The sequence below is a fragment of the Podarcis pityusensis genome (genome assembly GCF_964106645.2).
Source record: "Podarcis pityusensis genome assembly, chromosome: 8".
In the NCBI taxonomy this organism is placed as follows: domain Eukaryota; kingdom Metazoa; phylum Chordata; class Lepidosauria; order Squamata; family Lacertidae; genus Podarcis; species Podarcis pityusensis.
The window spans coordinates 33036897-33064843 of record NC_138033.1 but is presented as its reverse complement, the minus strand read 5'-3'; the positions used below and the strand labels follow the sequence as shown (position 1 = coordinate 33064843).

At 43.6% G+C, this 27947-nt stretch overlaps 3 protein-coding genes across 4 annotated transcripts in view; 1 reads left to right on the top strand and 2 right to left on the bottom strand.

Moving 5' to 3' along the window:
- The window catches only part of FNDC5 (fibronectin type III domain containing 5), a 193438-nt gene that overhangs the window by 7650 nt on the left and 157841 nt on the right, over positions 1-27947 (bottom strand). The gene's annotated exons all lie outside the window — the stretch shown is intronic.
- Positions 744-10885, top strand: RBBP4 (RB binding protein 4, chromatin remodeling factor). 2 transcript variants are annotated; one of them, XM_081019696.1, is made up of 12 exons: positions 744-1022; positions 3180-3327; positions 4009-4154; positions 4766-4939; positions 5876-5991; positions 6093-6253; positions 6413-6539; positions 6715-6792; positions 8377-8453; positions 8543-8600; positions 9207-9317; positions 9899-10885. In XM_081019696.1, exons 1-12 carry the CDS (start codon positions 1007-1009, stop codon positions 9962-9964), a joined length of 1278 nt encoding a protein of 425 aa, XP_080875822.1. In that variant the 5' UTR covers positions 744-1006; the 3' UTR covers positions 9965-10885. The 2 variants fall into 2 exon arrangements, with proteins under 2 accessions (XP_080875822.1, XP_080875821.1); XM_081019695.1 differs by lacking the exon at positions 744-1022 and adding an exon at positions 1163-1318.
- On the bottom strand, positions 10587-27890 carry SYNC (syncoilin, intermediate filament protein). The gene is made up of 4 exons (XM_081019697.1): positions 27671-27890; positions 22646-23606; positions 14857-14981; positions 10587-12391 (listed from the first exon to the last, which is right to left on the bottom strand). Exons 2-4 carry the CDS (start codon positions 23597-23599, stop codon positions 12331-12333), a joined length of 1140 nt encoding a protein of 379 aa, XP_080875823.1. The 5' UTR covers positions 23600-23606; positions 27671-27890; the 3' UTR covers positions 10587-12330.

The window sequence follows — 27947 nt, the reverse complement described above, 5'->3', positions numbered from 1 at the left end:
ACTACATGCTTTAAGCAAATCATGTTCCTCTCACTCTTTCGGTTAATCTCATATTGGAAGTACTTCATCTCTTTTGAGGTGATTATAACAAGCCCCACAGTATGCAATGGGCCTTACTCCCTGGATGATGTGCATATACGTGTTTACTTACTTACTTACACCCACTTATATATAATGCAAGAAATACAATTAGACCATTTCGCTTTTTTGTTGGCATATAAAGGGCAGGGATAAATACACAAAGCACCTGACGAAATTTATTTTGTTTCTATGTGCCAAAGCACTTGTGAAGTTGGGCATTTTATGATGTTAGCTGCTCTGAGCCCAGCCTTGGCCGGGGAGGGCGGGATACAAATAAAAATGTACTGTATTATTATTATTTTGATTATTACTCCCATTTTACAGGTGGGAGTGCGGAAGCAGCCACATGTACCTCAAAAGCCAATAACATTCAGGAGATTTTTTTTCAGCTATCACATTTCCCTAATCTCAGCCCAAAAGGCAATGTTTGCTCCTCCAATCGACTCGTACAACCACCCCCGTTTCGCAAGAGCGGCCTAGCAACTCTCAGGCCGCCTAACCAAAAACAAAATGGCGGCCCCTACGGAAGCTTCGGCAAGCCACTGCCCTTCTTCCGCAACGACGAAACGGGAGAAGGGAGGGGAGGAGAGAGCGCGTGCGCCATCCTTCCCTCCGCGAGCACGCCCACTCGGCCCCTCCCCTTCTCCCCCATTCCCGCCGTCGTGATTCGCCGAGAAGATCGCGGCGGCTGGGTCTGCGATTGGACGGAGTTGGCGCGAACCCGTCTCGCGCGCCACTGCCGTTCTGAAGTGAATTGTGAAGGGGGGGGGGAAAGGAGGAGAACTACGACGACTCAGGAAACAATAGAGGAGCGCTCAGCAGCCCAGCGCGGGTAGCACGAGGCGCCTAGTGAAGGGCGGGCTGAGTCCTAAGGTAAACTAGGAAGGCCGCGACGTCGCCGGCGCTCCCGAAGAGAGTCGGAATCATGGCGGATAAAGAAGGTGAGCGGAGCGGGCGCTGCTGAGGCGGGAGACTCGACTAGGCCTCACTCCCCCCCTTCCCCCTCCCTTTCCGGCCTCTGCGCGGGCCCTGGCAGAAAAGCGCCTCGTCCAATCCCCGCGCCTGCTTTCTCGGCCCTGCCCCCTTTCCCTGGGAGCCGCCCAATGGGGCGCTCCTCCCTCCTTTCCTGGCACCTTCCCTCCCACCCCCTCCTCTTCCCTCGCCTCCTTCGTGGTTCTCGGGTTCTTTGCGTGGAGCTGCTTTGTAATGAGGCGGGGAGGGCTGCAGGATGGCTCAGGTGGGCTTTTCGCAAGGGCGGCTCGCCGGCCTCTCAACCCCCCTCCCCCCATGGGCCTCGAACAAACTGCGACGATTCCGCCGGCGGCGCTTCTCCAGCCGGGGAGGGAGACGCTCGCGAGGAGGAGGAGGAGGAGGAGGAGGAGAATTGGGGCGCGGGAGGGGTCCCACCGCCTCGTAGATTTCTGCTTCTGGGGGGGGGGTGTTATGTAGCATCATGTGTAGAATGTTCCTTTTTCTACACGGGGCACAGGGCTGCGTACATGGCTTCCTTCCCCTCTCCTCTTCCCCCGCCCCCGCTTTAGATTCTCAGCAACCTGTGAGGTACATTAGGTTGGGGGGGGGGGGCGAGAGTGTGTCTTAAAGGCACAGGGCCCTAGAAAAGAAAGAGAACGATGCCATTTCTTTTCACACTTTCTCTTTGTGTTCCCAACAGCCTAGATGGGTTGTTCTGTTATTAAGAAGTGCTCTTCTTTAGAGAAGGGAGTGAGCAGATTTCCACGTGGCTGATTTTTTGTTTTTTAAACTAGAACTCTGAGATACACCTGAAGCCAGATTCAGGCTAGTGTCTAGGGGGAAAGAGGCACAATGCACAGTTAAATAAGAGCATGCATAATCCAGGGATTCGTTTTCAGTAACAGAAGTTAAGCTTGCATCCTTCAGCAAGCCACTGCCTATCCGAGCCCCCAACTTTTTTTGTATAATAGTGCCATTCAGATTTTGAGAGTGAGAAGTGCTTGCTGCAAATTGTCCAGAGGTCACTCCTCTACTTTCTTTTTAGCCTTGTTTTAGCAGTGTTCAAAGTGCCTCAGTTCTGTTACCTAAGTAATCAGTACAAAAGCCCTGTAAAGTAGATCTTGCTCCTCTTGCAGATGGGAGGTTGAGAATACAGTAATTTGTCTAAAGCCATCAATTGACTTAATGATATTATAAATGAACTTTGTGTGGAGATGCTTCCCAATGTGTTGGCATCAGTCTTTCTAGAGACACAATGGAGTGTGTCTCCAGGGGTGAAGTCAAACATTGAGGGGTGCAAACCTGTTCAGTGTGTATGGAGGTCCTGGGCTGCCCAGAGGTCAAGATCCCTGTCCTGGCCTTGCCGATGTGGTCCAAAGGAAATCTGAGCAATATGTTTGGCATCAACTTGGCTGCAGGAGTTGCCAGAAAGAGGTGTACAACTTACAGTTCAGCAGTCTTACAGCCACGTTGTAGGAGTTATCTCTTAGCTGCATATTACAAGTTGGGGCTGATAAATGCTGCTTAGAGAATTCCTGCCTAATTTTGAATCACAGATTTCCTATCTGAGGTCTTACATAACTGCTGCTTTGCAATAGAATTTAACTTCTTGTTGCTGTTCAGATGTTAGTTTGAAAAAAACTAAAGCACAGTAGAATAGTAGCTCTGATGCTCTTTAGGAGAAAGCTTTTTTTCTATCCTGTTTGAAGGAAAGCGAATGCAGCATTGCATGAGTTTACTTGTAAACTATGTTATGATGCAACTGACAAACATGACTTACTTAGTGAAAATGATTTCTGCTGGCATAGAAAAACAATACCATGTTCAACAGTGCATGATTATGTAGAAGTAAGTTCGATTGTGCCTAATGGGACTTATTCCCAAGGAAGTAAGCATAAGGTTGCAGCCATGGGTGATCTTGCTGGCCTGCTATGCTCCCTCAGTGATTAATCAGGGTGACACAGTTTGGGGCATGGAAGAAATTCCTGAGTACAGAAGATATGAATCTCTTCCTCTCTATCCTAAATTATAAATATATTTTGCTGGAGAGCTATGGTATGTGCCCATAAGGTTTTTAGGTTTATTTGCCAGCATTAATTAATGCATTCTTTTCTTATAATTATCAGCTGCCTTTGATGATGCTGTGGAGGAGCGAGTGATCAATGAAGAATATAAAATCTGGAAAAAGAACACTCCATTTCTCTATGATCTTGTAATGACCCATGCTTTGGAATGGCCCAGCTTGACTGCACAATGGCTTCCTGATGTAACCAGGTAACACACATGACTGCAGCATAAACACTCATGTAGTTGATTAAGGCATATGCAACATAGAGGCTTACTTTTGAGTAAACATCCATAGGACTATGCCTGCATTTCTTTTGTATATGAACAAGTTTGTTAAACTAAGTAAGGGCCAGTTTGTGCACACCAACATTAAATCAGGAAATTTATAACTGTAGCTTCTTGTCTTGTTCAATCTAAGAAACTGGTTAACAGCTCTGGAACAAGCCATAATATTATATCAACTTCAAACCCTGGTTTAGTATACTGGCTTCTGAAGCTGGAAACTATAGTTAATCGGATGTACTTGTTTAGTTGTGGCAGAGGGAGGAGCAAATAAGTTGAGCATTTCTGACTGATAAACAGATGCATGATGGAATGCAGCCAACATGTTAGCTTCTTTGAATTTGAGTGTCCCAGAAAGGCAATAAATATTTTAACATCTATTGTAACTCTAATTGCTACATTGTTTTCCTGCTTGTAATGTTTCATATTGTTGGGTAAGGAAAACCAGCAACTCTAGTAACAGTTTCTGTAGTAGTAGTAAGGGAAATTCACATTGACTCTATTGGTGTTCCTAACATTCATGCCAGTGACCCTAATGAGGAGTCAGTCCAAGTAAACAAACACCCTTTGACCTCATTGTTCCATTGTTCTTTTATGGCATTGTAGACCTGAAGGCAAAGACTTCAGTATTCACCGGCTAGTTCTTGGGACCCATACCTCTGATGAACAAAATCACCTTGTGATAGCCAGCGTGCAGCTCCCTAATGATGATGCACAGTTTGATGCCTCACACTATGATAGTGAGAAGGGAGGTAAGAGAACAAAATGGGAAAGAAGAGTGGGTTTCTTCCTGAATCTTCCTGATGTTTTATCTTATTAGGTTAACAAGGCACAGATCTTGGAGAGGACTGTTGGTGTTAAGCTAAGATAAAAAACTAAACTAATAAATGGCCCAGTGACACTTTGGTTTCCAGGATGTATTTTCTGTCCAGAAAATTGGATATACATTAAACAGTGCAACTTAGTAGATGAAGTACTTGTCTGAAATTGAAGTCATGCTGTTACAGGAATTATGTTTCAACATCTGGTTGATTAGCAATATGTTGGCTTACTGCTGTCTTGAACTTTTTTGCTTAATGGTTGATATAACATGTTACAGAGTGTTAATATGATATGTCAGCAGTGTTATACCTATTTAAATATATCTTGATTGATAAATAAAGCTTTCTAAAATCATATTGCTTAAAGATACTTTGGGATATTGTTTTCCAAATGTAAACAAAGACATACTGTATTCAAAAATTACCTTTTTTTAGTTCCATAATGTCCATATGGCATAGATTCTTGGTTTTAATTGGTTTATTTTCTAGTATGAATGACTTGAAACATGTAGCTATTATAGAAATGCCTTCTTTATTTTCAGAGTTTGGAGGATTTGGCTCTGTTAGTGGGAAAATTGAAATTGAAATAAAAATTAACCATGAAGGAGAAGTGAATAGAGCACGCTACATGCCCCAGAATCCTTGCATTATTGCCACAAAGACTCCATCCAGTGATGTACTTGTGTTTGATTATACCAAGCATCCATCTAAACCAGGTATTTGTCTGTTGTCATATCTGAACCTTGCTCCTTTTATATATGTACTTTAGGGATAAAATAAATTGATAGGCCTTGTTGATTCCAAGTATTGTATTGAGGAGATTATTTTTAAAGTGTGGAAAGCTGCTTCTTTTCTCATTTGTTGTATATTAATGTATGCTTTGTTTACTGCCATTTAATTTCGTTTTGTTGGTTGAATCTAGGCTAGGAATGTATAGCAGGAAAATTAATAATAAGACTGCTCTTTAGTTGTTCACCACAGTTGCGGTCTCAGAACTGCCTCAGAAAGCAAGACACTTTCAAGTGAGGCTATACTAATCTGATTTCATGCTGGAACAGAATATAAGAGTCATGTTTTCAGATAATTTATTAAGATTTGTGATGGACAAGCATAGTTTGAAAAACCTGAAAGCAGAACGAAGAAAAGGTTTAATTAGGAAAAACAGTATAAGTTCAGAGAAATAGAATTAACATAGACTGCTGAAATCTGCGACGGGGGGTGAATTTTAAGTGACATCTTGTATTGTCCAACTAAATCAGGGTGAATAATTTTTTAGCTCCAATTTGACATGTGGGCAGGGTGCCCATCTGTCAATAAGCAGCTTTGCAAGGCTTCCACCTCTCCTTTTTTAAACTCCCAGTCTCAGAACTTTAAAAGGAGTGTTGGAAAGGCCTGTAGGGGTTATATTAAAATCTTTCGCCAGAGCGCTTTTTGAATCATCTTTCCCCTATCTCCTTTAAATGAAAGAAGAGGATGGTGGAGACTTTAAAAAATACTATTAAGGACTGCTTTAAAGCGGCCCCTGTGGTGCCATTTCTACTATAAGCCAAGAAGAAGATCTGACCATATGTTTTAAGTGATTAATTTATCCTTGTTTGCTGTTTTATAATACTGCATGAATAACACAAGCAATAACTCTATCTCCTTTGCAGACCCTTCTGGTGAGTGTAATCCAGATCTACGTCTTCGTGGGCATCAAAAAGAAGGCTATGGTTTGTCTTGGAATCCAAACCTTAGTGGTCATCTGCTTAGTGCATCTGATGATCATGTGAGTATTGTATGCTTAGTTAGTCCAGGTATACATAATGTACATATCTGCCAAATGAATGTTTCTTATGTTAATGTATTTTCCCATTTTATCTCTTTAAGACCATTTGCTTGTGGGACATAAGTGCCGTTCCAAAGGAAGGGAAAGTGGTGGATGCGAAGACTATCTTTACAGGCCATACAGCTGTGGTGGAAGATGTTTCCTGGCATTTGCTGCATGAATCTCTCTTTGGATCTGTTGCTGATGATCAGAAACTTATGATGTAAGCAAAGTTATATATTTTGTTCACATTGAATTATTTTCCCTTGAATTTTCTTTAAAAGTTAGAGGGATAGGCTCTTATTAATAGTTACACTTGCAATTAGTGTGTGTTAATCAGTCCATCAAATGTGTTTCTTATCTTGAATTTCATTTTTTACAGTTGGGACACCCGGTCAAACAACACTTCCAAGCCAAGCCATTCAGTGGATGCTCACACTGCTGAAGTGAACTGTCTGTCTTTCAATCCTTATAGCGAGTTCATCTTGGCCACGGGATCAGCTGATAAGGTGACTGTCCAGAATTCGCAGAAAACATTGCCTAATCCATAGTTGCAGAATTAAGGGGATTGTTATACTGTAGAACAGAATGTGTTGTGTTGAATGGTCCTAGTCTGTGGGGCTGTGTACAGTACAATAAAGGAATATTCTTATTTATTAATTATGCTCTGGTTTTCCTGGCCAGACTGTTGCATTATGGGATCTGCGAAACCTGAAACTGAAGTTGCACTCCTTTGAGTCACACAAAGATGAAATATTCCAGGTAAGCTCACATAATATCATGTGACATCATTTTCTGATCATTTGACAACATGGCTGCTCTTAAAAGGGTCTTTGATTTTTCCTTCTCAGAATTGGCCTTGCTATTAAAGTTTCAGACCAACTATTGACAGGTTTGCTCATCTCTGTGTTAGTTCAGTTAGAAAACTTACAGCAGATATGTTGATTTTTCTGCTTGTGGAAAAAGCATGTTTCTGATCCTTAGCAGCAGATTTAAAAAATTGGAATGTAATATTTGGGCAGTGAGGTTTAAGTGACTGACTTGGCTGACAGAAAAAATTGGCAGTTACAAAGAGAGGGTTAGAATACCAGAATAAGTGTAGGGCAAGATTACTTATTTGATGACTCAGAGTACTAATTTTTTCATTTGTTATGGTGATAAAGTATGCATCAGTAAAGTGTGCAAGTAATGACTAATGAAGACATTTGGAGACTTTTTGAGTTCCATAAATGCACCCCATTTGATGCATTGCACATTCCCAGGGGTGGAAAATATAACTAATAGGTCTGGTGATAAATCTTAAAGACTTGGGTGGTTTCATGATATACTAGCTTTATGAGGTGCTTCTAGAATTTAAAGTACAGGCAACCCACTATTTACGTGGGGGTTGTGTTCTGAGGCACCACTTGTGTCAGTGAAATCGTGTATATTTGAAATACCATTGAAAAAGCTGGCAAACTCCTCATACTGTTCTGCCCTTTTTGTGGCTTTTCGGGTCTCTTCCAGGTTTGGCGTGTATGCACAGTTGTGTACATATTGAACACGCATAAATGGGGGCCGCCTCTCCATAATTTGGTTTCCAAAGACAGACTGCTCAAAGGAGCAGAGTGCTGGCAGCCTGTTAGTCTGCTGTTGAGAAAGCTGAACTGGTTACTGATTTACTGCCAGACTAGGTTCAAGATTCTTGTGTTAATTCACAAAGCCCTAAACAGCTTTGGCCCAGAGTACCTTAAGGACTATCTGATCTTTTGTTCTCCACCTCAGATCCTCTGATGCGGCATGTCTGCAGATTCCCCAAGCCCTTGAGGTTCCATTGGCTTCCAATAGAGACTGAGCCTTAAATGTGGCAGGCCCTGCCCTGCCCTGTGAAACTCCCTACCTGTAGATATTCAGCAGGACCCATCCCTGCCTTCTTTCAGATATTTTCTGAAAACTGCTGTCGAAACAGACCTTCACAATATGATACTGTATTTTTCTTTAAACCAACCAGTATCTACTGAGTTTTTAAATTATGTTTTATAGATTGATTTAATTGCATTTTGTATGTTGTAGGCCGCCTTGTTATATATTATGAAAGAGTGGATTATACATTTTCAAATAATTAAAGTGTGTTTAGCTTTCTGGTCATTATGATTGATGGTATCCCTCCTCTGCTCAACTAATTGTGTAGCATATTTGAACTGTGAGCAGTTTTCAAGAGCAGAATAATAAATAGGGATATTAAAGTGATTGGCTGGCATTAATGAACAGTTATTGTTTGATATACTGTGTAAGAACAATAAAAATTGCATCAAAACTGTGATAGATACTAAGGCAAAATGTACTATCTCATCCTAATTGTTGCAGGTTCAGTGGTCACCACATAATGAAACCATTCTGGCTTCCAGTGGTACTGATCGCAGACTGAATGTCTGGGATTTAAGGTAAGCCTCAGATGTGTGTAGTGTTGTGGAAATGCTGAGTTCACCAGAAGTGCTTTTTGTGTGTCTCTAATTACTGTCTTCTGTTTCAGTAAAATTGGAGAAGAGCAGTCTCCCGAAGATGCAGAGGATGGCCCACCTGAGCTGTTGGTAAGTTAGAGTTTTGGTGTTGCCACCAATTCTCCCCCCACTCCCCAACAAAAAATGAGGTTTTATGCCTTTGTTTGGGCTTGGTCAGCTGGGGAGAGGCTGGCACTTGTGTACACCATCCTTGATCAGAGTTGAGTAGTCCTAACGTGTTTCATTCTGCTTTGCATGTACTCTTCCTTCCATGAACTATTTTTCAGCTTGCTGAGTGGCAGCTTCTTGCTGACTCTCCCAGCTGATCTGTGAATGAGATGCTTTCTGAGTCCAGGATACTTTCTGTGACTTTTCTTCCATCTCAAACCCCCTCCCCCCCAGCTGTGAATGAATTAAGCCCTGCAGCTGAGAGGGGGAGGGGAAAAAATAAAAATAAAAATGGATTAGCTCAATTGTTGATACTTCATTGTATTTTAGACCTAGGTTTGGATTTTTATTTTAAATTTTGCCTTACTGATAGTCCAGCCTTTATTGAAGATTGGGGGGTTTTATGTTGGTAATCTACTATGGGTATCTATGATATGATTCACACATAAGAATTGTAACCCTGTTCTTGAAATATGTATTCTGTATTGGAATTGTGTACTTAAATACCTATCTTATTCTCAATGTTAGTTTATTCATGGTGGTCACACTGCAAAGATATCTGACTTCTCCTGGAATCCAAATGAACCCTGGGTAATTTGTTCGGTATCAGAAGACAATATCATGCAAGTCTGGCAAATGGTAAGTACTTGGTTGATTATTTGACGGGAAAGTGAATCCAAAACTGTGTGCACAGAGCACCCATAAGAGGCATATACCATAGATTCCGGCGTATTAGGCGACTGTGCGTATTAGACGACTCCCAAATTGGCAGCTGCAATTTGGGGGTTCATCTTACAAGCCCAGTTGTCTAATACGCTGGGCAGTTATGCTCCAGGAGAAAGCCGCCCGGCGCGGAGCCGAGCCAGCCACCTGCTGCTTCCGAAGCAGCAGTGGGCGGGCCCTGCACCAGGCGGCTCTTTCCTGGTGTGGAGCGGAGGCTGACTTTTTAACCTCTTTTTCGGGGTTAAAAAGTTGTCTTATATGCCAGAATTTACGGTAATCTCAAACTGTAGAAGGAAGTCTGTCTTCTTAATAAATATTTGGCAGAATAATGACTGAATCCTTGTGTCTGACAAAGGTATTGAATTTGCTATGTGTTGGAAGTTACTTAGGGTAAAGTTCGTTATTGTAGTGTTTGGATTGTGCCCTTAGAATAGGAATTTGCTTAACTGTCAGATTGATACTTCTATCTAATTCTTCATTCCTCTCTCTCTGTATAGGCAGAGAACATATATAATGATGAAGATCCTGAAGGAAGTGTGGATCCAGAAGGGCAAGGCTCTTAGATACTTGACCCCTTCAATCCTTGCTGTTTGTTTCCTGTTGTTGTCCTCTCCCTGCCCTGTTCTCCTAAGTTTCTTGAGATTGTCAGCTGTGCCGTTTTGCGAGAGACAAACACATGCACTGTGCATTCAACAGCCCATCTGTAGATATTATCCATCAGCCTTGCTTCTAACTCAGAAAGTGAACTGTTGCTGTTGAAAGTTGAACCTGACTTGAGCTAGCATCACACAGTGGCTTCTTGGTTGACAATTTTTCACCTAAAAACTCATTGATTGAGAGCTGGTGTACACAGCCTGCTACAAGAAATTTTAATATAAACTATGCCTGAATTGTTTCAGTACAAGCATTGGTAAGATCTGAATGTTTTCTACTGAGGGGAATTTTAGAGTAGAAGCTTCTCTCTATTTTATTTTTATTGGTCCCTCCTGATAAAAGAATATGTTTAGAGCTTTAGCTCTAGTCTTGTTTCAGATACAGATAAATCCAGTGCAGGGTCACCTATTCTTAACTTTGTTTCTAGCTGCTGTCCTTGATTAGAGTAAGTCGGTCTGTCCAGATAATGCCTGAGTTTTCTTCATAATACTTTGGTCCTTCTATCCTTTTCTGATGGGGCAACTTAGGATGTGGATATGAATATGGTAGTCACCTATAACTGCACATTACTTTGCCCTCTTGTGTGTTTCTTGAACTGTGTTCTATTATCTTTCCTTTCTGTGTTTTTTTTTTAACTGGGGGGACCACCAAGTTATGAAAGTGTTTGTTTTCAGCTGATATATGTAATAAAGACTGATATAAAGAATGATTACATGATATTTCACCTTGTATCAGCACATCTCCTGTGAGGGTGAACTGTTCCACCAGCAGCCCATTTAACTTTCCATGAACCATACAAGTGCTTCAGATTAAATAAATTTGGTTTTCTATGTGGGATGTGATTGTCTTTTCTTTTTAAAAAAATCGACACTTTTAAGTTTTCTTGAACCAAAGTGGCGGCTTAATTGTGCGGCTTCTAAATTGTTAATGAAGTACAGTTATGCTAAAGAATGGAACGGAATGATATATTATGAAGTTGAAATCTTGAAATACGTGGAAATAACTTTGCAACTGGCAATGAGAGTATGATGTAAAATGGCAGAACTTGCTGCTGCCTGTGTTTTGAGGAGGTTGAGAGTGGTGAGCTGCCTGTTGAAAGAACCAATTTGATATGATCTGCTAAAATAATACAATAAGCTGGCCACCAGAAAGCGCTGGTGGGTATGTATCATTTAGTAGTTTGCGGCTGGAGATGTTTAGGTAACTCCTTTCCAGGTTAAAGTTGATTCCTACAGGTCTCTCTGGTTCTTGTTTCAAACTGGATTTCCTTTGCCAGCTCAACTCTGTCTGAAATACCCTCCACCCTGGGCTGGATGTCAGAACCTCTCAGTTTTCATTCCCACCCAGCAGTTCTTGCTTGAAGGCATTCAGTAACCTTGTCATTTTCCCCACCTACCTGACATTGTTGAGATGCAGAAGGAAGGCTTGTGCCCAAATCTCCTGACACTGTAGGCCTAACTGTACTTCGGCTTGGATGCTGTGTCAGTGGGAGAATGGAAGTAATGCAGTTACTTTGGCCCCAGCAGTTCACATCATGGTCGTCACCTTGTACAGGTTTTACACATAACAGTCAATAGCGCTCCACTAGTGTATGTCGCAGGTCCTTTTATCCTAAGTGTAGAACTGTTCTTGAAGATGTTAACCTTCAAACTGGAAAACACTCTTATTTGTAGAATTTTTACTGAGGTGAGGGTAATGGAAAGAAAATGAAGACAAACCTGGTTGGTTTGCCATTGGGGTAGAATAGGGATGACTATTGACCTGCAGTCTTCTTAAGTGGATTTTCAATCTGTTTAACCCTGTTGCTATGTTATCAAAACAACACTGATTTTTCATCCATTAATAGCAAAATGCTCTATGTGCGTGTAAAAAAGCATTTAATTAGGACTTCTGCTTCCTATCCATAACATGTCAAAATTACAAACTGTTGCCTAAAATAACTAAACAATCCTGTTCTCAAACAGGTTTTGTACAGAATTATAACATTAAAGAAAGGTTGATTAATGTACTGACACGTCAGCTTTACACAAACCTTAAACTTTGAAGTTGTGCATAATGCACATCTGGTATCCTGCTGATGTGACATCTGTCCAGTGTAACTACCAGGTTTCAGACCATTTGCAGCCCTTTTTATAATAATAAAGATTCAAACCATCATAGTTTTGCTTATTGGCTGTGTCGTCAGATGGAGAGGATGTACTATCATTCCCACTAAAGAGACAGCAAGTAAGTAAGGAAGGAAGGGTAAGGATGTCCATACTTATAAATCCATGATTCAATCTTGGTCTTGTTTAGCTTCAGACTTGCAGAGTTGTCCATAGATTTCTAAGCAGTCTCTGTAGGGATAGAAATTGAGTAACCAGTTGCTCAATGAAATAACATTTCACAAGGAAATCAGATTGCTTTGCTGTTCTTTCCCTTGTGGGACTCTCATCGTTCCACTCAGCTTATTCCAGAGGTCGAGTGGGAGACCTGTGCTCATGACACCCCACATCTTTTGCCCTCTATCCAATCCAATCCTACCTTTCCAACAGCCTCTCTGATATTGCTGCCTGAATGTTTCAGCAGTATTTCTAACTGCACTATCTCCTATGACATGTGACCTCGTTCATTTTCATTTGTCACCATCTACCCTACTGATTAGACTTGAACCCTTGACTTTCTCTTTTGACACTTTTCACTTTTGCCTCCTGGCTCAGTCTGTTGTAGAATGGTATACAATGGTGGTTGCGAACCTGGTGCTTGTGGCATCAGTTTGCCCAGTAGTGCTGCTGTTGTGTGTGTATGATTGCACTAGCTTTTAAAGTGGTTCATCTTTGCCTCTGTTTCTTGGCCTGAGCACACCCGCTTTTGCCCATTCAGTCACCTTCCCTTCCCTTTCTGGCCCCTACAAGAAAATAGGAGAGGGAACAACACACTGACTGGAGGAAGCAGCTGACTACAAATAGGTAGATCAGGTTGTTGACCTGAGGGGCAGGGTGTGTGTGTGCTTGAATCAATAGGGCATTGCTGCTCACTTCCATCTACCTTGTGGTAGCAGGCACTCTGCCTACAGAGGCCATTCACCCCCTTTTCTCTTTTTGCTAAATGGGTGCTAGAGCTGGCAGGCCCTTTATCTCCCTTGTCCTTATGACACTGGCTCATTTTCTTGTGGAGGCACTTTCCCCTCTTTATTTTCTTATCACCTCCCTTTTTTGTTTTGCTAAACAGAGAGGTTGCAAACTAGCTGATCCTTACCTGCGCACCTTGTGCTTGTGGTGTTAGTGTGTTTTCTGGCTATACATGCTGTTTAGGGTCTTTTTGCTGAACATTGAGCAATATTTGGTCACAATATGCATTTTTGCATTTTCCCAAGGAGATGGAGAAGACAATGGTTCCAGCAGGACATTTGCCTTTTGTGGTGCTTGGCACATTTTAAAGCAGTAACCTTTGAAAAGGTTGTAAAACTTATGCAGACAGAGCATTACTGCGTATGTTTACATTTATGAAAATAAATAAGCACCAGTACTACTCTTAGAAGAAGAGACCAGAAAAATGCTGTACAAAGACAGAATTTACATTCTATATGGTTCCAAAAAACAAGTAATTTTGGAATGCTTTCAGTAATATAGAGGCTCTTTTGCTGGCAAGCACTACTGTGCCATTTTGAGTGTCTCTCACAATCACTTCAGTTAAAAAGGCTACATTTTGTTTGAGAAAATGAGAGTGAAAAGGCAGGCTTGTGCTTGAAAGTTTCCCCTGAAAACCTTTGTTAAATGGACAGGGAAATGTCCACATTCTTTACACACTGTCCAGAATTAAAATATTCAGCCTTCTCCATGCCTAAACTATCCTAGTTTATATAGTGTTGTCCGTTGCAAAGAAAGGAGCTTTTGAATGGCTTATCCAATAAGGATTTCACATTCTACTACAAAGTCTAGACCACCTCTTGTTAAGCAGAATTAAGATCGTAAATCTTTGTTCACCTGGAAAACACACCATGACCAACCTGTACACTTGTGAGTTGAAGCATCTTGGATCATGAAATTTTACATGGTTATATAAACTACTGCCCAACACTCTTAATTTTTGAATTCCTGACTGGGTGCCTCTTATACCTTTGGAACCCTAGATTTGTTCCCTTACTATCAGACTCTATCCATAAAGTCTTGCTGTGGCCTAGGGCAGACTTTTCACTTTCTTTGGATTTTACTCTGCCACTGAGAATACTTGTGTTCTCCTGTGTTTTGGACTGAGCATAGGGAAGGGAAGTTCTAAAGGCCACACAATTCTCTCATATTCTTCTTCTACCTTTCAGTTCCCCCAAATGGCAACCTCACATTTCCCTCGTCTTTCATACCTATTCTCATTTGTTACACCAGCTTAATAACCTCTATTTATTAAGAAGCTGATCTTGTGTTTGTTGCTCTGAACCCCTTACAAAGGAACTTCTCTACCCAGACTATGTGGACTGCAGTTGTTCATGCCATTCTCCCGCATGTTTTGGATAGGGACTGATTTCTAGGCTAGCTCTACCAAAGTGACAGGAGCCTATCCGCCAGAATAGAGCTAGACCCTCAGTGGGAAGCAGTTCCCTACTATTTTTGAGATATGTGTCCCAGGTCAGTCATATTCTAGAACATCCTACTCCCCAAACACAAAGGGCTAGTCTGCAGAATACAGAGACATATCTTGAGCAAGCATGGTAACTGGAAGGACCTATAGTGAGAATTTGTCACTCCTTTCTCACTGCTGCTTTCAGATTTTCTTGCAGGCTTTGCTTTCATGTGGATAGTGTTTCAAGAAAGATAGTAAAACCTACTTGTAAATTGATAGTTCCTGGTGTAAGCTGGCCCTCAGCTCTTCCAATTCTTGGTTCTTCTTCTGCTGAAGTTGGACTCCATTCTTCAGCTCCCTCAGCCTTTCTTCCATCTCTTCCACCTGGTCCTGTGGATAGAAAAGCATTGAAATGTTTCAGAAAGGAATGTAGCCTGCATTTTAAATTCATCATGTAGTGTTTTGTGCCTGTTGTAATCAGGGCCAGCATATGGCTGATAATTATTCTAGAGGGCATCACATTTTGCTGTCCAAGCACATATTTCACATCAGAAGGAAGAAAACCACAGCATTCTATCAGAATCAATCAGTTTAAATTGTTCATTCCCTTTTGTGAATTGCAATGATTTTGCAAAGTTTTTTGCAGATAAAGTCGCTCAGATTCGGGAAGAGGTGGACGCCACTGTGGGAGCAGGGCCGGCGCGGGAGAGTGCTAGAGTCCTGTCTAGTCAAATTGCGTGGGATCAATTCCAATCTGTTACCTCCGAGGATGTGGACAGGCTGCTTGGACGAGTGAAACCAACCACCTGTCTCCTTGATCCTTGCCCATCCTGGCTTATAAAAGCTAGCCGGGAAGGGCTGGGCGATGGGCTTCGTGGGGTGGTGAATGCTTCCCTCCGTGAGGGAGCCTTCCCAGACCCGCTGAAAGAGGCGGTTATTAAACCGCTTCTTAAAAAACCATCTTTAGATGCGGCCACGATGGCCAACTATCGCCCAGTCTCAAATCTTCCATTCTTGGGCAAGGTGATTGAGCGAGTGGTTGCTGAACAACTCCAGGCACGCCTGGAAGAAGCGGACCATTTGGATCCCTTCCAATCGGGATTCAGGCCTCATCACGGGACTGAAACTGCCTTGGTCGCACTGGTTGATGATCTCCGGCGGGCTAGGGACAAAGGTGAGAGCTGTTTCCTAGTTCTGCTGGATCTCTCAGCGGCGTTTGATACCATCGACCATAACATCCTTCTGGACCGTCTTGAGGGGCTGGGAGCTGGGGGCACTGTCATACAGTGGTTCCGCTCCTTCCTCCTGGGCCGTGTTCAGAAAGTGGTGGCGGGGGATGAGTGTTCAGACCCCTGGGCTCTCACTTGTGGGGTGCCTCAGGGTTCTGTCCTCTCCCCCATGCTTTTCAACATCTACATGCAGCCGCTGGGAGAGATCATCAGGGGGTTTGGGCTGGGTGTTCATCAGTATGCGGATGATACCCAACTCTACCTCTCTTTCAAATCAGAACCAGTGAAGGCGGTGACGGTCCTGTGTGAGTGTCTGGAGGCGGTTGGAGGATGGATGGCGGCAAACAGATTGAGATTGAATCCTGACAAGACAGAAGTACTGTTTCTGGGGGACAGGAGGCGGGCAGGTGTGGGGGATTCCCTGGTCCTGAATGGGGTAACCGTGCCCCTGAAGGACCAGGTGCGCAGCCTGGGAGTCATTTTGGACTCACAGCTGTCCATGGAGGCACAGGTTAAATCCGTGTCCAGGGCAGCTGTGTACCAGCTCCATCTGGTACGTAGGCTGAGACCCTATCTGCCCGCGGACTGCCTTGCCAGAGTGGTGCATGCTCTGGTTATCTCCCGCTTGGACTACTGCAATGCGCTCTACGTGGGGCTACCTTTGAAGGTGACCCGGAAACTACAACTAATCCAGAATGCAGCAGCCAGACTGGTGACTGGGAACGGCCGCCGAGACCATATAACACCGGTCTTGAAAGACCTACATTGGCTCCCAGTACGTTTCCGAGCACAATTCAAAGTGTTGGTGCTGACCTTTAAAGCCCTAAACGGCCTCGGTCCAGTATACCTGAAGGAGTGTCTCCACCTCCATCGTTCTACCCGGACACTGAGGTCCAGCACCGAGGGCCTTCTGGCAGTTCCCTCACTACGAGAAGCCAAGTTACGGGGAACCAGGCAGAGGGCCTTCTCGGTAGTGGCGCCCTCCCTGTGGAACGCCCTCCCACCAGATGTCAAAGAGAACAACAACTACCAGACTTTTAGAAGACATCTGAAGGCAGCCCTGTTTAGGGAAGCTTTTAATGTTTGATGTATCATTGTATTTTAATATTCTTTTGGAAGCCGCCCAGAGTGGCTGGGGAAACCCAGCCAGATGGGCGGGGTATAAATAATAAATTATTATTATTATTATTATTATTATTATTATTATATGCTTAAAATAAAAATTTGTTATTAAGATAATAAAAGTGTCTGTGGCTTATATAAATTATGCAAGTTAATTTGACTAACTTGTACTGTTAGTCATGTGCATAGCTGGGAACCAGGAAAAACTCTTGCTAACCCTTCCTTTGACTGTGCAGGTTTCACCTGATGTTGCTTAGAAACTTTCAGACCCATCTCTGTAGCCTGAAAACTAAAAATGTCTCTTTATATATTAAAAAGGAGACTTGTTTGGTTCTTGAGAGACTGAACTCTATGCTTTTTCTTAGGTAGTCTGGATTTTCTTTTTCTTTTTTTTGCAGCCTTCAAGTAGAATTCTCAACTTTTGTAAAGCTGTCAGACTGAAATTAAGTATACTCATCTTTAAACTATATAAAGACCATCCACCTTACATAAGTGGTTCTGCAGAATAATGCAATGTGTGGATGGAGCCACCCCGTTTTTGTATTATATATAATTTGCCTTGTAGCTCCTTGGTTGAAAGGCAGAATAAAAATAAAATATTCTCAATTTTCCAGTTGTGCATAACTTGAAGTAGGATTGAAGAAGGAATGAGTTGTCTTCACAATGCAAGCATAACATATTGCTCAGAAACCAATTGAAAGCAGAGTCTGACTCATTACTGATGGCATGGTACTTTTGCAGGGGTGCCCTTGCCCCCAACTGACTGAGATAATGCCAGCCAAACAGCAACTATGCTGATTTGCACTAGCTAAAACTGGCAGCATAAGAACTCAAAGATTCGTGAAGTTGGTGCAGTTCAGATAAATACGGTAAGTGTTGTGTGAAATCTTGGGAGGATTCCTCCAGAGCAGATTTTGGGGACAGTGGAGGAAGGATGGAGAAGCTTCATTGTCCTAGTGGATGTCTGCTCATACTACAACCGATCTCTCCCAAAGTTTCCACCCCCCTCGTATCATTGTGAAGTCTAGAAACTTGCTGGTGGAGAGAGAATCTGACGTTACTTGCAATGCAAAATGCAGAATATATGCTGAATGCCAGACTGGTTTGTGGGATTATTTCAGCCATACAAAAATATACCACAGCCACTGCTCAGGACAAATTTGTTAGAAGGCTCCGTGTTTTGAGCCCGGAAGTCTAAATTATTCCTATTTTTATTGGAGTTACTTTCCTCAATGGATTGAAGATTTGTATTTTTAAACTACCTGCATGTTATACTTCAGCTGTGACATTTCCAGGATTGACTGCTAGCGAGTGTTTGATTTTCAACCATCCCCCAATCAAGACAGGGAGCCTTAGTCTTCAACCATTAGTGGGGGTGCAGGGTGTCTACACAGACGGCGGCAAGGATGGAGTCACAGTGGCAAGCCATGCATTATTTCAAAGGCATTTTCCTTACATTTCCCGTATTGCAGTACTCAGGCCTGGTTCTAAAGCTGAGCCCTTGGTACAAATAAAGCACTGCTGAGATTCCTGATGTTACACAAGACTCAGTTGCTCTCAGAATTCAACTTGGCTGAATGTGTCATAGGCCGTTCCTACCCACTGAATGCTTCTTGCCTGCCTTGCCACAAAAATAGGCTGCTATTTGTGTGGTTCCAGAGAGGGATCTAATCACATGGTTTGAAGCAGGGGTGGTTAACCTTCTTTAGGCTGAGCCCACATGCCGCCAGTGGGTGTGGCCAAAAGTGCCCACACAGGGGCACAGCCCTCCTTCCCCAGCTGATCCTAAATAGCTGAGAGGAGGTTATTGCCCCCTCTCCACTCATTAAGCAACCAGCGAGGGAGTGATTTGAGTTCTATTCCACCCATTTCAGTGCTGTGTGTATATAAATATGTGTATATGTAAATAAAATTTGGCACTGCCCAAAGTGACATCTAGGAGAGAGCAGGGAAGCAGGGTGTTGGATCTGGCCCCTGAAATGGGGGTTAGTCACCCCTTGTAACACTCAAAAAAGAAGTAAATAGAAAAATGATTGGAGCCCAGTTTTTCAATATGTCCAGTGTAAGAAGAGGAAATGAAAAAACCAAGAGTGATCAGGGTGTCGCTCTTCCTTCAGCTTCGAAACAGCATAAGCAATGTTAAAAGGAAGTGTAAGTAAAAGGTCCTGCGGCATCTGTTTTGGAGATATGAAATTTGGAGATATGAAATTGGAGATATGAAAGTGACATTTCGTACAAAGATTACCATAATAAAGGACAAAAGTGGTAATGACCTAACAGAAGCAGAAGACATCAAGAAGAGGTGGCAAGAATACACAGAGGAATTATACCAGAAAGATATGGATGGCTCATACACCCCAGGTAGCGTGGTTGTTGCCTTGAGCCAGACATCCTGGAGAGTGAAGTCAAATGGGCCTTAGAAAGCACTGCAAATAACAAGGCCAGTGGAAGTGATGGTATTCCAGCTGAACTACTTAAAATTTTAAAAGATGATGCTGTTAAGGTGCTACACTCAATATGCCAGCAAGTTTGGAAAACTCAGCAGTGGCCAGAGGATTGGAGAAGATCAGTCTACATCCCAATCCCAAAGAAGGGCAGTGCCAAAGAATGCTCCAACTACCGCACCATTGCACTGATTACACACGCTAGCAAGGTTATGCTTAAAATTCTACAAGGCAGGCTTAAGCAGTATGTGGACCGAGAACTCCCAGAAGTGCAAGCTGGATTTAGAAGAGGCAGAGGAACCAGAGACCAAATTGCAAACATGCGCTGGATTATGGAGAAAGCTAGAGAGTTCCAGAAATACATCTACTTTTGCTTCATTGACTATGCAAAAGCCTTTGACTGTGTCGACCACAGCAAACTATGGCAAGTTCTTAAAGAAATGGGAGTGCCTGATCACCTCATCTGTCTCCTGAGAAATCTCTATGTGGGACAAGAAGCTACAGTTAGAACTGGATATGGAACAACTGATTGGTTCAAAATTGGGAAAGGAGTATGGCAAGGCTGTATATTGTCTCCCTGCTTATTTAACTTATATGCAGAATTAATCATGTGAAAGGCTGGGCTGGATGAATCCCAAGCCAGAATTAAGATTGCCGGAAGAAATATCAACAACCTCAGATATGCAGATGACACAACCTTGATGGCAGAAAGTGAGGAGGAATTAAAGAACCTTTTAATGAGGGTGAAAGAGGAGAGCGCAAAATATGGTCTGAAGCTCAACATCAAAAAAACAAAGATCATGGCCACTGGTCCCATCACCTCCTGGCAAATAGAAGGGGAAGAATTGGAGGCAGTGAGAGATTTTACTTTCTTGGGCTCCATGATCACTGCAGATGGTGACAGCAGCCACGAAATTAAAAGACGCCTGCTCCTTGGGAGAAAGGCGATGGCAAACCTAGACAGCATCTTAAAAAGCAGAGACATCACCTTGCCAACAAAGGTCAGTATACTTAAAGCCATGGTTTTCCCAGTAGTGATGTATGGAAGTGAGAGCTGGACCATAAAGAAGGCTGATCGCCGAAGAATTGATGCTTTTGAATTATGGTGCTGGAGGAGACTCTTGAGAGTCCCATGGACTGCAAGAAGATCAAACGCATCCATTCTTAAGGAAATCAGCCCTGAGTGCTCACTGGAAGGACAGATTGTGAAGCTGGGGCTCCAATACTTTGGCCACCTCATGAGAAGAGAAGACTCCCTGGAAAAGACCCTGATGTTGGGAAAGATTAAGGGCACAAGGAGAAGGGGACGACAGAGGACGAGATGGTTGGACAGTGTTCTCGAAGCTACAAACATGAGTCTGACCAAACTGCGGGAGACAGTGGAAGACAGAAGTGCCTGGCGTGCTCTGGTCCATGGGGTAACGAAGAGTCGGACATGACTAAACGACTAAACAACAACAAAGTAAAAGGTCCTGCGGCATCTGTTTTTGCATGTACCTTGGTGAAAATCTGCTAAAACCTCTGCAGGGATTATGGGAGGGATTATACAGGGTGAGTCTTTTAAAAGCAGCCCCATGGAACATGTTTAGTCTGTATTCATGGGGCCTCTTTTAAAGGACTCACCCTGTAGAACCCAGCCTTTGGAGGAGCTTGCATATGTGAGTAGAAGGGCTGGAAAAGAGCAGTCACATTTGCATAGCAAGGAATGTGTCTCACTCAATTCCTGTAAACTTCCTTGGACCTTAGAGAACGCTAAACCTTTTAATATACAGCATTTCCTACCATCTGTAAATAAACTTGAGTCAAGGAAGGCAACTGAGCCTCGTAGGAACTGTTGATGGTTTGGTAAAATCCAGATATGGATGCTGGCCAGGCTAGTCTCCTCCCTGTTCCATTTAGAAGTAGTTCTTATTTTTAAAGAAATAGCATTTACACATCAGCCTTGTTTCTTGGCATGACTGTGTCAGTGCATTAAGTGAAAGGTCTACCTAGTCCATGGTTCTGTTTCCACAGTGGCCAACTGAATGCCTCTGAAAGTTCAGAAACAGGGATTTAAGGCCATAGTGATTTCTCTGTTGTGTCATTACCAGATGCTGGTATTCTGAAGTACACTGCCTCTGAATGCGGAGGCGTCATTTAGCGACATGGCTGAGAACCACCGACATGTCTGTCCTCCAGGCATTTGTCTAATTCATCTAAAATAGTGCCTTTCACTACGGATCAAGTATGGAACATAGCAAGTCGGTTCATCTAGCTCATAATTGTCTAACACTGAGTGACATCAGTCTTTCCCAGCCCTACCTGGAGATGCCACAGATTGCATCTGGGACTGTCTATAGGTGCTGTGTCACTGAGCCATGACCCCTGTATTAATTCCATATATAAATTATGTGTTAATGTGACATTTTAACAAGTGTTAAACGTGTGAGGTGCATCTAAGACTTAGCATCTGTACATGCATTTTCCTGGAAGGCAATACTTTATGCTTGGTAATTGTTTTTTTTAAAAATCAGTAGAGTTTGTAATAATAATATAAAACACGTCAGGAGATATTTTGGGATAGTCTCAGCTGGGGAAGAAAGGATTAAGTCCACTCTAGATGCAATTCATCCTGCTGAAAATCTCTCTCTGCCCCCCATTCTGGATTTAGGCTTGGGGGGGGGGGAGCTTTCCTGATTGCAGTGTTAAGGAAGAGGGGATGCTGTGGGCTGGTTGACTTCAAAGCCCCTCCTCTTGGCTCCCAATAGGTTCTTTTCCAAGCCAAATTGTGATGTCTCTTTGAGGGGCTCCCTTGTATGAAAAACATCTTGCATGCACAGTATTAATATAGTCTTCTACCTGACGTGCTAGTTCTTTTTACAGGAAGGAAAAGGTTTAACTTTCTTCTTCACTATTTCTCTCTCCTGGAGCTGATAGCTAAGATACACCTCTATAAAGGACCAGTCAGACAGAAATTTCCCTGGTACAGCCTGACAGGAGTGGCATCTCATTCTCCCAATAGTGTATGTGAGTTAAGATACTCTGGAGTCTGTGTCATGGCAGGCGGCATTTCATCAGATAGGCAGGTGCTACATCGACCTGCTTGGCAACTAGCTTTAGAGCAGGGGAGGCTGCAAGGCTGTTAGGCAGCCTTTTCCAACTGGTGCCCTCCAGGTGTTTTGGATAGTGACTTCCATCCTCCTTCCCCATTGGCTAATGTGAGCTGGAGTCCAAATCATCTGGAGGGTACCATGCTGGGAAAGGCTGCCATCAGGCATACCTTGTACTGAAGAACTTCTTCATCCCGTTTTTGCTTAATGAGCAGGATCTGTTGCTCCAGGTTTTTGTTCTGCAGCAATAACTTGCTGACCTCTCCCTGCAGTGGCCTCAGAGTTTCCTTTAATCTGTGAATCTCGCCCTGTGTCTTTTGCAAAGCCTTTCTGCTGGCTTCTCTCCTTTCTAAGAGGCGCATCAGCTTAGGCTCATACTGTTCTTCCAGGCCCTGACGGCTCTCCGCCACAAAGCTCTCAAACTCCATGGAAAGCCGCCTGCTTGCCTGGAGGTAGCAGCTGCTCCTCCGCCTCCTCGGAGCCTTCAGCTGTTCTCTCAACTGCTCCTTCTCTTTCTCACAAGTCTCTCTCAATTGGGATAGCTCCTCTGAAAGCTGGCTGACCCTGCTTTCCAGTTCTTCCCGGTAGACAGCAAACTGGGCCACGTCGTGCCTCCTGTTTTCCAGCTGGTACTGGCACGCCACACATTCCCGAGTCACCCTAAAAAGCTTCTGTTTCACTTGCCGAATTTCATCCCGCAGACTGTCCCTTTCAAGCTCCACCTTGGCATGTAGCCTGTAGGCTTCGAGGATCTCTTCATGGGCTTGTCTGATTTCCTCAAGAGCTGGTTCCCGTAGGAGCATCAGTTCCCGAATAAGCTGGTCCCTCTCCCTCTCCAGCTCTTCCACTGCTTCAATGCACTCCTGAAAATGCTTTCCGAGATCCTCAATGCTTATGTCTTCTGCATCATAATATACTTCATCGTCTTCCATGTCTTCCTGCAGCACCACTGGAGAGTCTGTGCTTTCTGTGTCTTGAAGGAATGGCATGTTGGTGGGATCCATATACAGCATCTCAGGGGTGTCTTCTCCATCAAGCTCTAAGAGTGCTCCTGGAACCCCAGCACCTAGCTCTGAGAAGGCTTCTGCGTTGTCCGAATCCAGAGCAGGCTCGGAGTCTGCCATCACTTCCCTGGAAATAAAAAGCAATCATGGAATCAGACCTACAAACGGCTGAACGACGGAGCTCATTGAGCATAGGCAGGCATTTGAGAAGAAGCAGATGCGCCATCCTTCAGCTGAGAATCCTGCAACTGCAGAAAACTTTGAAGAATTTGATGCTTTCTTACCAAGACCAAGAAGTTAGCTTCCTCCCCCAACTTCTCACCATATACCCCTGCTGGTTCCCCTAGAACAATTTTTCTCAAAGTGTGGTACATGTAGTCCCAGTGGTACACAAAAGGGTTTCAAAGGGTGCATGGCATACATTTTTATTTTGCTTTTTAGTTTTTTTTTTAGCTGCAGAAAACAATTCATTAGAATTTAGTATGAGAATGGTGTGCTGTATTAAAACTACCCCCCAAATTATCTTTGTCCAAGACTGGGTATGCTGCTAAGACTAAACTCTCAAAAGGGGTACGCGGTTATTGTAAATTTGGGAAACACTGCCCTTGAACATTAATAATAATAATAATACCCTGTATTTCACATACCTTATCTTTCTATTAAGGGACATGGGTGGGGCTGTGGGTTAAACCACAGAGCCTAGGACTTGCCGATCAGAAGGTCGGCGGTTCGAATCCCCGCGACGGGGTGATCTCCCGTTGCTCGGTCCCTCCTCCTGCCAACCCAGCAGTGCAAGTAGATAAATAGGTACCGCTCCGGCGGGAAGGTAAACGGCATTTCCGTGCACTGCTCTGGTTCACCAGCAGCGGCTTAGTCATGCTGGTCACATGACCCGGAAGCTGTACGCCGGCTCCCTTGGCCAATAAAGCGAGATGAGCGCCGCAACTCCAGAGTCGGCCACGACTGGACCTAATGGTCAGGGGTCCCTTTACCTTTACCTATCTCTCTGTGAATGCAGTATGAGAACATCTTACAAACTTTTAATTTGAGCAATTTCAACATGGTTGAAGGCAGGCTGGTTGAAATTATACAACTTAAATCCAATCAAGGTGGATTGCTTAGAAGCTATTTTTGCACCAGGCCCATTTGGGGTTACTGTACCTGGCGCGAAAAGGGCTTTTAAGATCTACTTGTTACACGGGCTCTGGGAGTCCGGGGATTTTTTTCCCTCTTTCTCCCCCTCACCCGCAAGCTGCAGGGATAGCTCCAAGAGTTTGGGTATACATGATTTTCCTGTGTACCCTGTATGGGCAGAACCCATAATTCTCTTGGTGCGTCAGGGGAAAAAATCTAGGCACAACAGTTATCTAATAAAAATATCAGGACCATTATAAAAATCACAAAGGCTTTTAAAATGTGCTCTTAATGAAGTAGTTACAGATAGGTAGCCGTGTTGGTCTGCCATAGTCAAAATAAAAAAAATCCTTCCAGTAGCACCTTTAAGACCAACTAAGTTAGTTCTTGGTATGAGCTTTCGTGTGCAAGCACACTTCTTCAGATACACTGAAACAGAAGTTGCCAGATCCTTCTATATAGTGAGAAGGTGGGGAGGGGTATTACTCAGAAGGGTGGTGGGAATGGGAGATTGGCAGATAGCTGAGATGAGCCTGCTGACGACTCTTAACGACTGTAATAGGTCTTACAGGAAAAGGCAAGGGGTGAGAAGGTGAGAAATGGCTTAGTCATGTATAATGGGATAAGAATCCAATGTCTTTGTTCAAACCAGGTCTCTCCATGGTTTTAAGTTTGGTAATGAGTTGCAATTCAGCAGCTTCTCTTTCCAGTCTATTTCTGAAATTCCTTTGTAGTAAAACAGCTACTTTGAGATCTTGTATAGAAATGAAGTAGTATACCATTGTTGTTCCTGTAACAATTCTACATGTTTAGAGACAACTTGTAACCTTGTTGAACAAGTCTCTATATGTTGAGTTGAATGTGGTAAACTAGGTATGGCTGAATAAATTTTGGAATCAAAATCTGCTTTCTACCTTGGCAGTAAAAATAAGACAATAATTTAAAAATTGTCAAGTCGTCTGCTCATTAATGATGCTCCGGATCTGCTACGCAGTGGGATCACCTTACTCTCCTTAGTGATAGCTTAACCCTAACTCCATGGGTTTTAATGAATTTAAACCTACTTAAATTTAAACTGTGTTGCAACGTGTTTGTTTAACATATGCATCTGTGATGCTGCATATCGTTACTTCCTTCAAGTTCTCCTCAAAACTCATCTTTTCCACGAAGCTTTGGTCACCCCTTCCTTGCCCCCCATGCCATACTGTAACTGAGCCTAAGTAAATACACCTGCCATCATTCTTCCGCCAACCCACCTCCATTTCCCTCACATCGTTTTCTAGACTGTAACCAATATGGGGCAGAGACTTATTCTCTTACTCTTTATAAAGTGCCATGTATATGGATAGAAAGATAGATACAAAAATGGGTATAAAATATAAATAACAAGTAATGGCTTGTTCTAAGAGAAGATCAGGGGTAGGGGAACCCTGACAGAAATACACTGACCAGAACAGCTATATTAAGTGAATAAATAAATATACTTTGAGCATGTGTTGTATTGCGTTTTGACAAATGGAGAGCAAATGAGCTAGAGGTGGGTTTTTTGTTTTGTTTTGCTTTGTTTTGTTTTTTTGCCAGGCTACTTAAGTACCAACTGGTCAGTTGGAGGGGAATCTGTGTTGCTTTAAGTCATTGATTACTGAAAAGAGGGCAGCTTTTTTTATTTTAATTGAAAATGCTGACGCAGCCTCAGATGTACAGAAGAGAGTGCCCAAATGAGCTTGCATGCACGCTCTGCAAGATGGCTGAGGATGGATCAAAATATCACAGCAGGCAAGGGATATTATTGAGGGGCCCTGGTTTCCAAGCAAGCAAGCATTGTAGAGTAGAGCCATTCCCTGAAGGAAGAGGGTGTGTGCAGCAGCTGTCCGCAGATGAAAGACCTCTTCACAAGATAAGGCTTGGGTGAATGTGCACTGTGTCTAAATGGCAGAGAAGGAGGTATTTAATCTGCTGTCTTTAAGAATGTGGAGCACCTGAACAACTAAAAAGAGGTAAATGTTCTGAAATAGAACCAGCTGTAGTGAAATACCCAATGGGGTGGGGCTGAAGCCCTACCCAATATGAGCAGCACACTGAAGGGCCAGTTGGGTAACAGGCACTTTAACAAGGGGAGCAGGGAAACTTCCATGGAATATTTAATGGGAGAGCACCTGCAGGGTGGCCCTGCCATCAGGATGTCAGAGGAGGAGACAAAGGACACATCCAGGGGGCACCAGCCCCCTGCCCTTCAGAGGCCCATTGACATTTCAGTAAGGTGGGTACATGAGAGCTTCATGGCAGATGGTACCCTACCCCCTGTTAAGTTGTTGGGGAAGGGAGTGCCATTTGCATGTTTGACTTCAGCTCTGAGCACCACTGGAGATTATTTTCAGAGATAAACCTTCTCTTTTCCCAAATAAGGCATTTTCCCACCCTTGTGAAAACAGCAAAGTGAAGCAGCCTTCACTTCCATGCTTGCTATTTCTTAGTAGTTGGATACAGAAAGCTTAGGTGAGGACTGGTGCAAAGCTCTTTGGTTTCAACTTGTGAATTAGGACCGGAATCTGTCACCAATCATCTATCTAGCAGCAGCACGATTCCTTCCTTGTGAACATTTTTTCACAGGCAAATGGTCTCGCTTTCCACCCAGGCAGATTCAGACAGTCCCTGCTTCTCCCCCCTCCTCTCTGTAGCAGGATGTCATGCATCCAGGCTGATATTTCTTACTTGGGCAAAAAAAAGAAACGTACAAAGCTAGGGGAGACAGCCTCTTTCTCAGTGGTCCAGCAGCGGGGGAAGGCACTGTACCCTTCTTCCTTTTTCCAGTCAGGCCTGCGCTGGCCACAAATGGTCTGGCAGGCAACCCAATCGAGCCCACCCTTAATAAACCTGATGCTTTCGAATCTGAATTATTCGCCAACCACACCCCGTTTCCAAAACCGTTAGGTTGCTCCCCTCTCCCCCTTAAATGAGCCTAGTCCTTTTTAGCTGGGAGCATCTCCTTTCCAGCTACTAGAACAGAAAAGAGAGCCCACGCTCACCAATGAATGGTAGCAATTTAGCTCTTCTTACCTTTCTCTCCAGGAACCAAGTTCCTTGTGCCCCCGGCCGGACAGGCTTTTGGCATGGGGTGGGTGTGAGGTTATTAATAAACAGTGCAAGAAACCGGAGCCCCCAGGGCCACCCCCACCTCAGTCTCTCTGGAAACGGCTGTGCAATTCTAGTGGAAAGGCTGACACCAGATCCCTGCCTACGGAGTAGGGTGGGGGAGGAGGCGGGGAAGAGGAGGCGGCCGGCTGGCAGGCCTCTCCACTCGCCTCCCAGTGCCAGAGGCAGAGTGGTTGGCGCT

Excerpts from the sequence above, each read along its gene's own strand:
- RBBP4 (XM_081019695.1), top strand. The coding sequence starts at position 1,288 with ATGAGGCGGGGAGGGCTGCAGGATGGCTCAG. Across the intron at positions 6,254-6,412 it reads GATGATCAGAAACTTATGAT|TTGGGACACCCGGTCAAACA; the intron begins GTAAGCAAAGTT and ends CATTTTTTACAG. Across the intron at positions 6,793-8,376 it reads ACAAAGATGAAATATTCCAG|GTTCAGTGGTCACCACATAA; the intron begins GTAAGCTCACAT and ends TAATTGTTGCAG.
- SYNC (XM_081019697.1), bottom strand. The coding sequence starts at position 23,599 with ATGGCAGACTCCGAGCCTGCTCTGGATTCGGACAACGCAGAAGCCTTC. Across the intron at positions 14,982-22,645 it reads AAGAAGTTCTTCAGTACAAG|GACCAGGTGGAAGAGATGGA; the intron begins GTATGCCTGATG and ends TTCTATCCACAG. Across the intron at positions 12,392-14,856 it reads CAGGAACTATCAATTTACAA|AGACTGCTTAGAAATCTATG; the intron begins GTAGGTTTTACT and ends CTATCCCTACAG.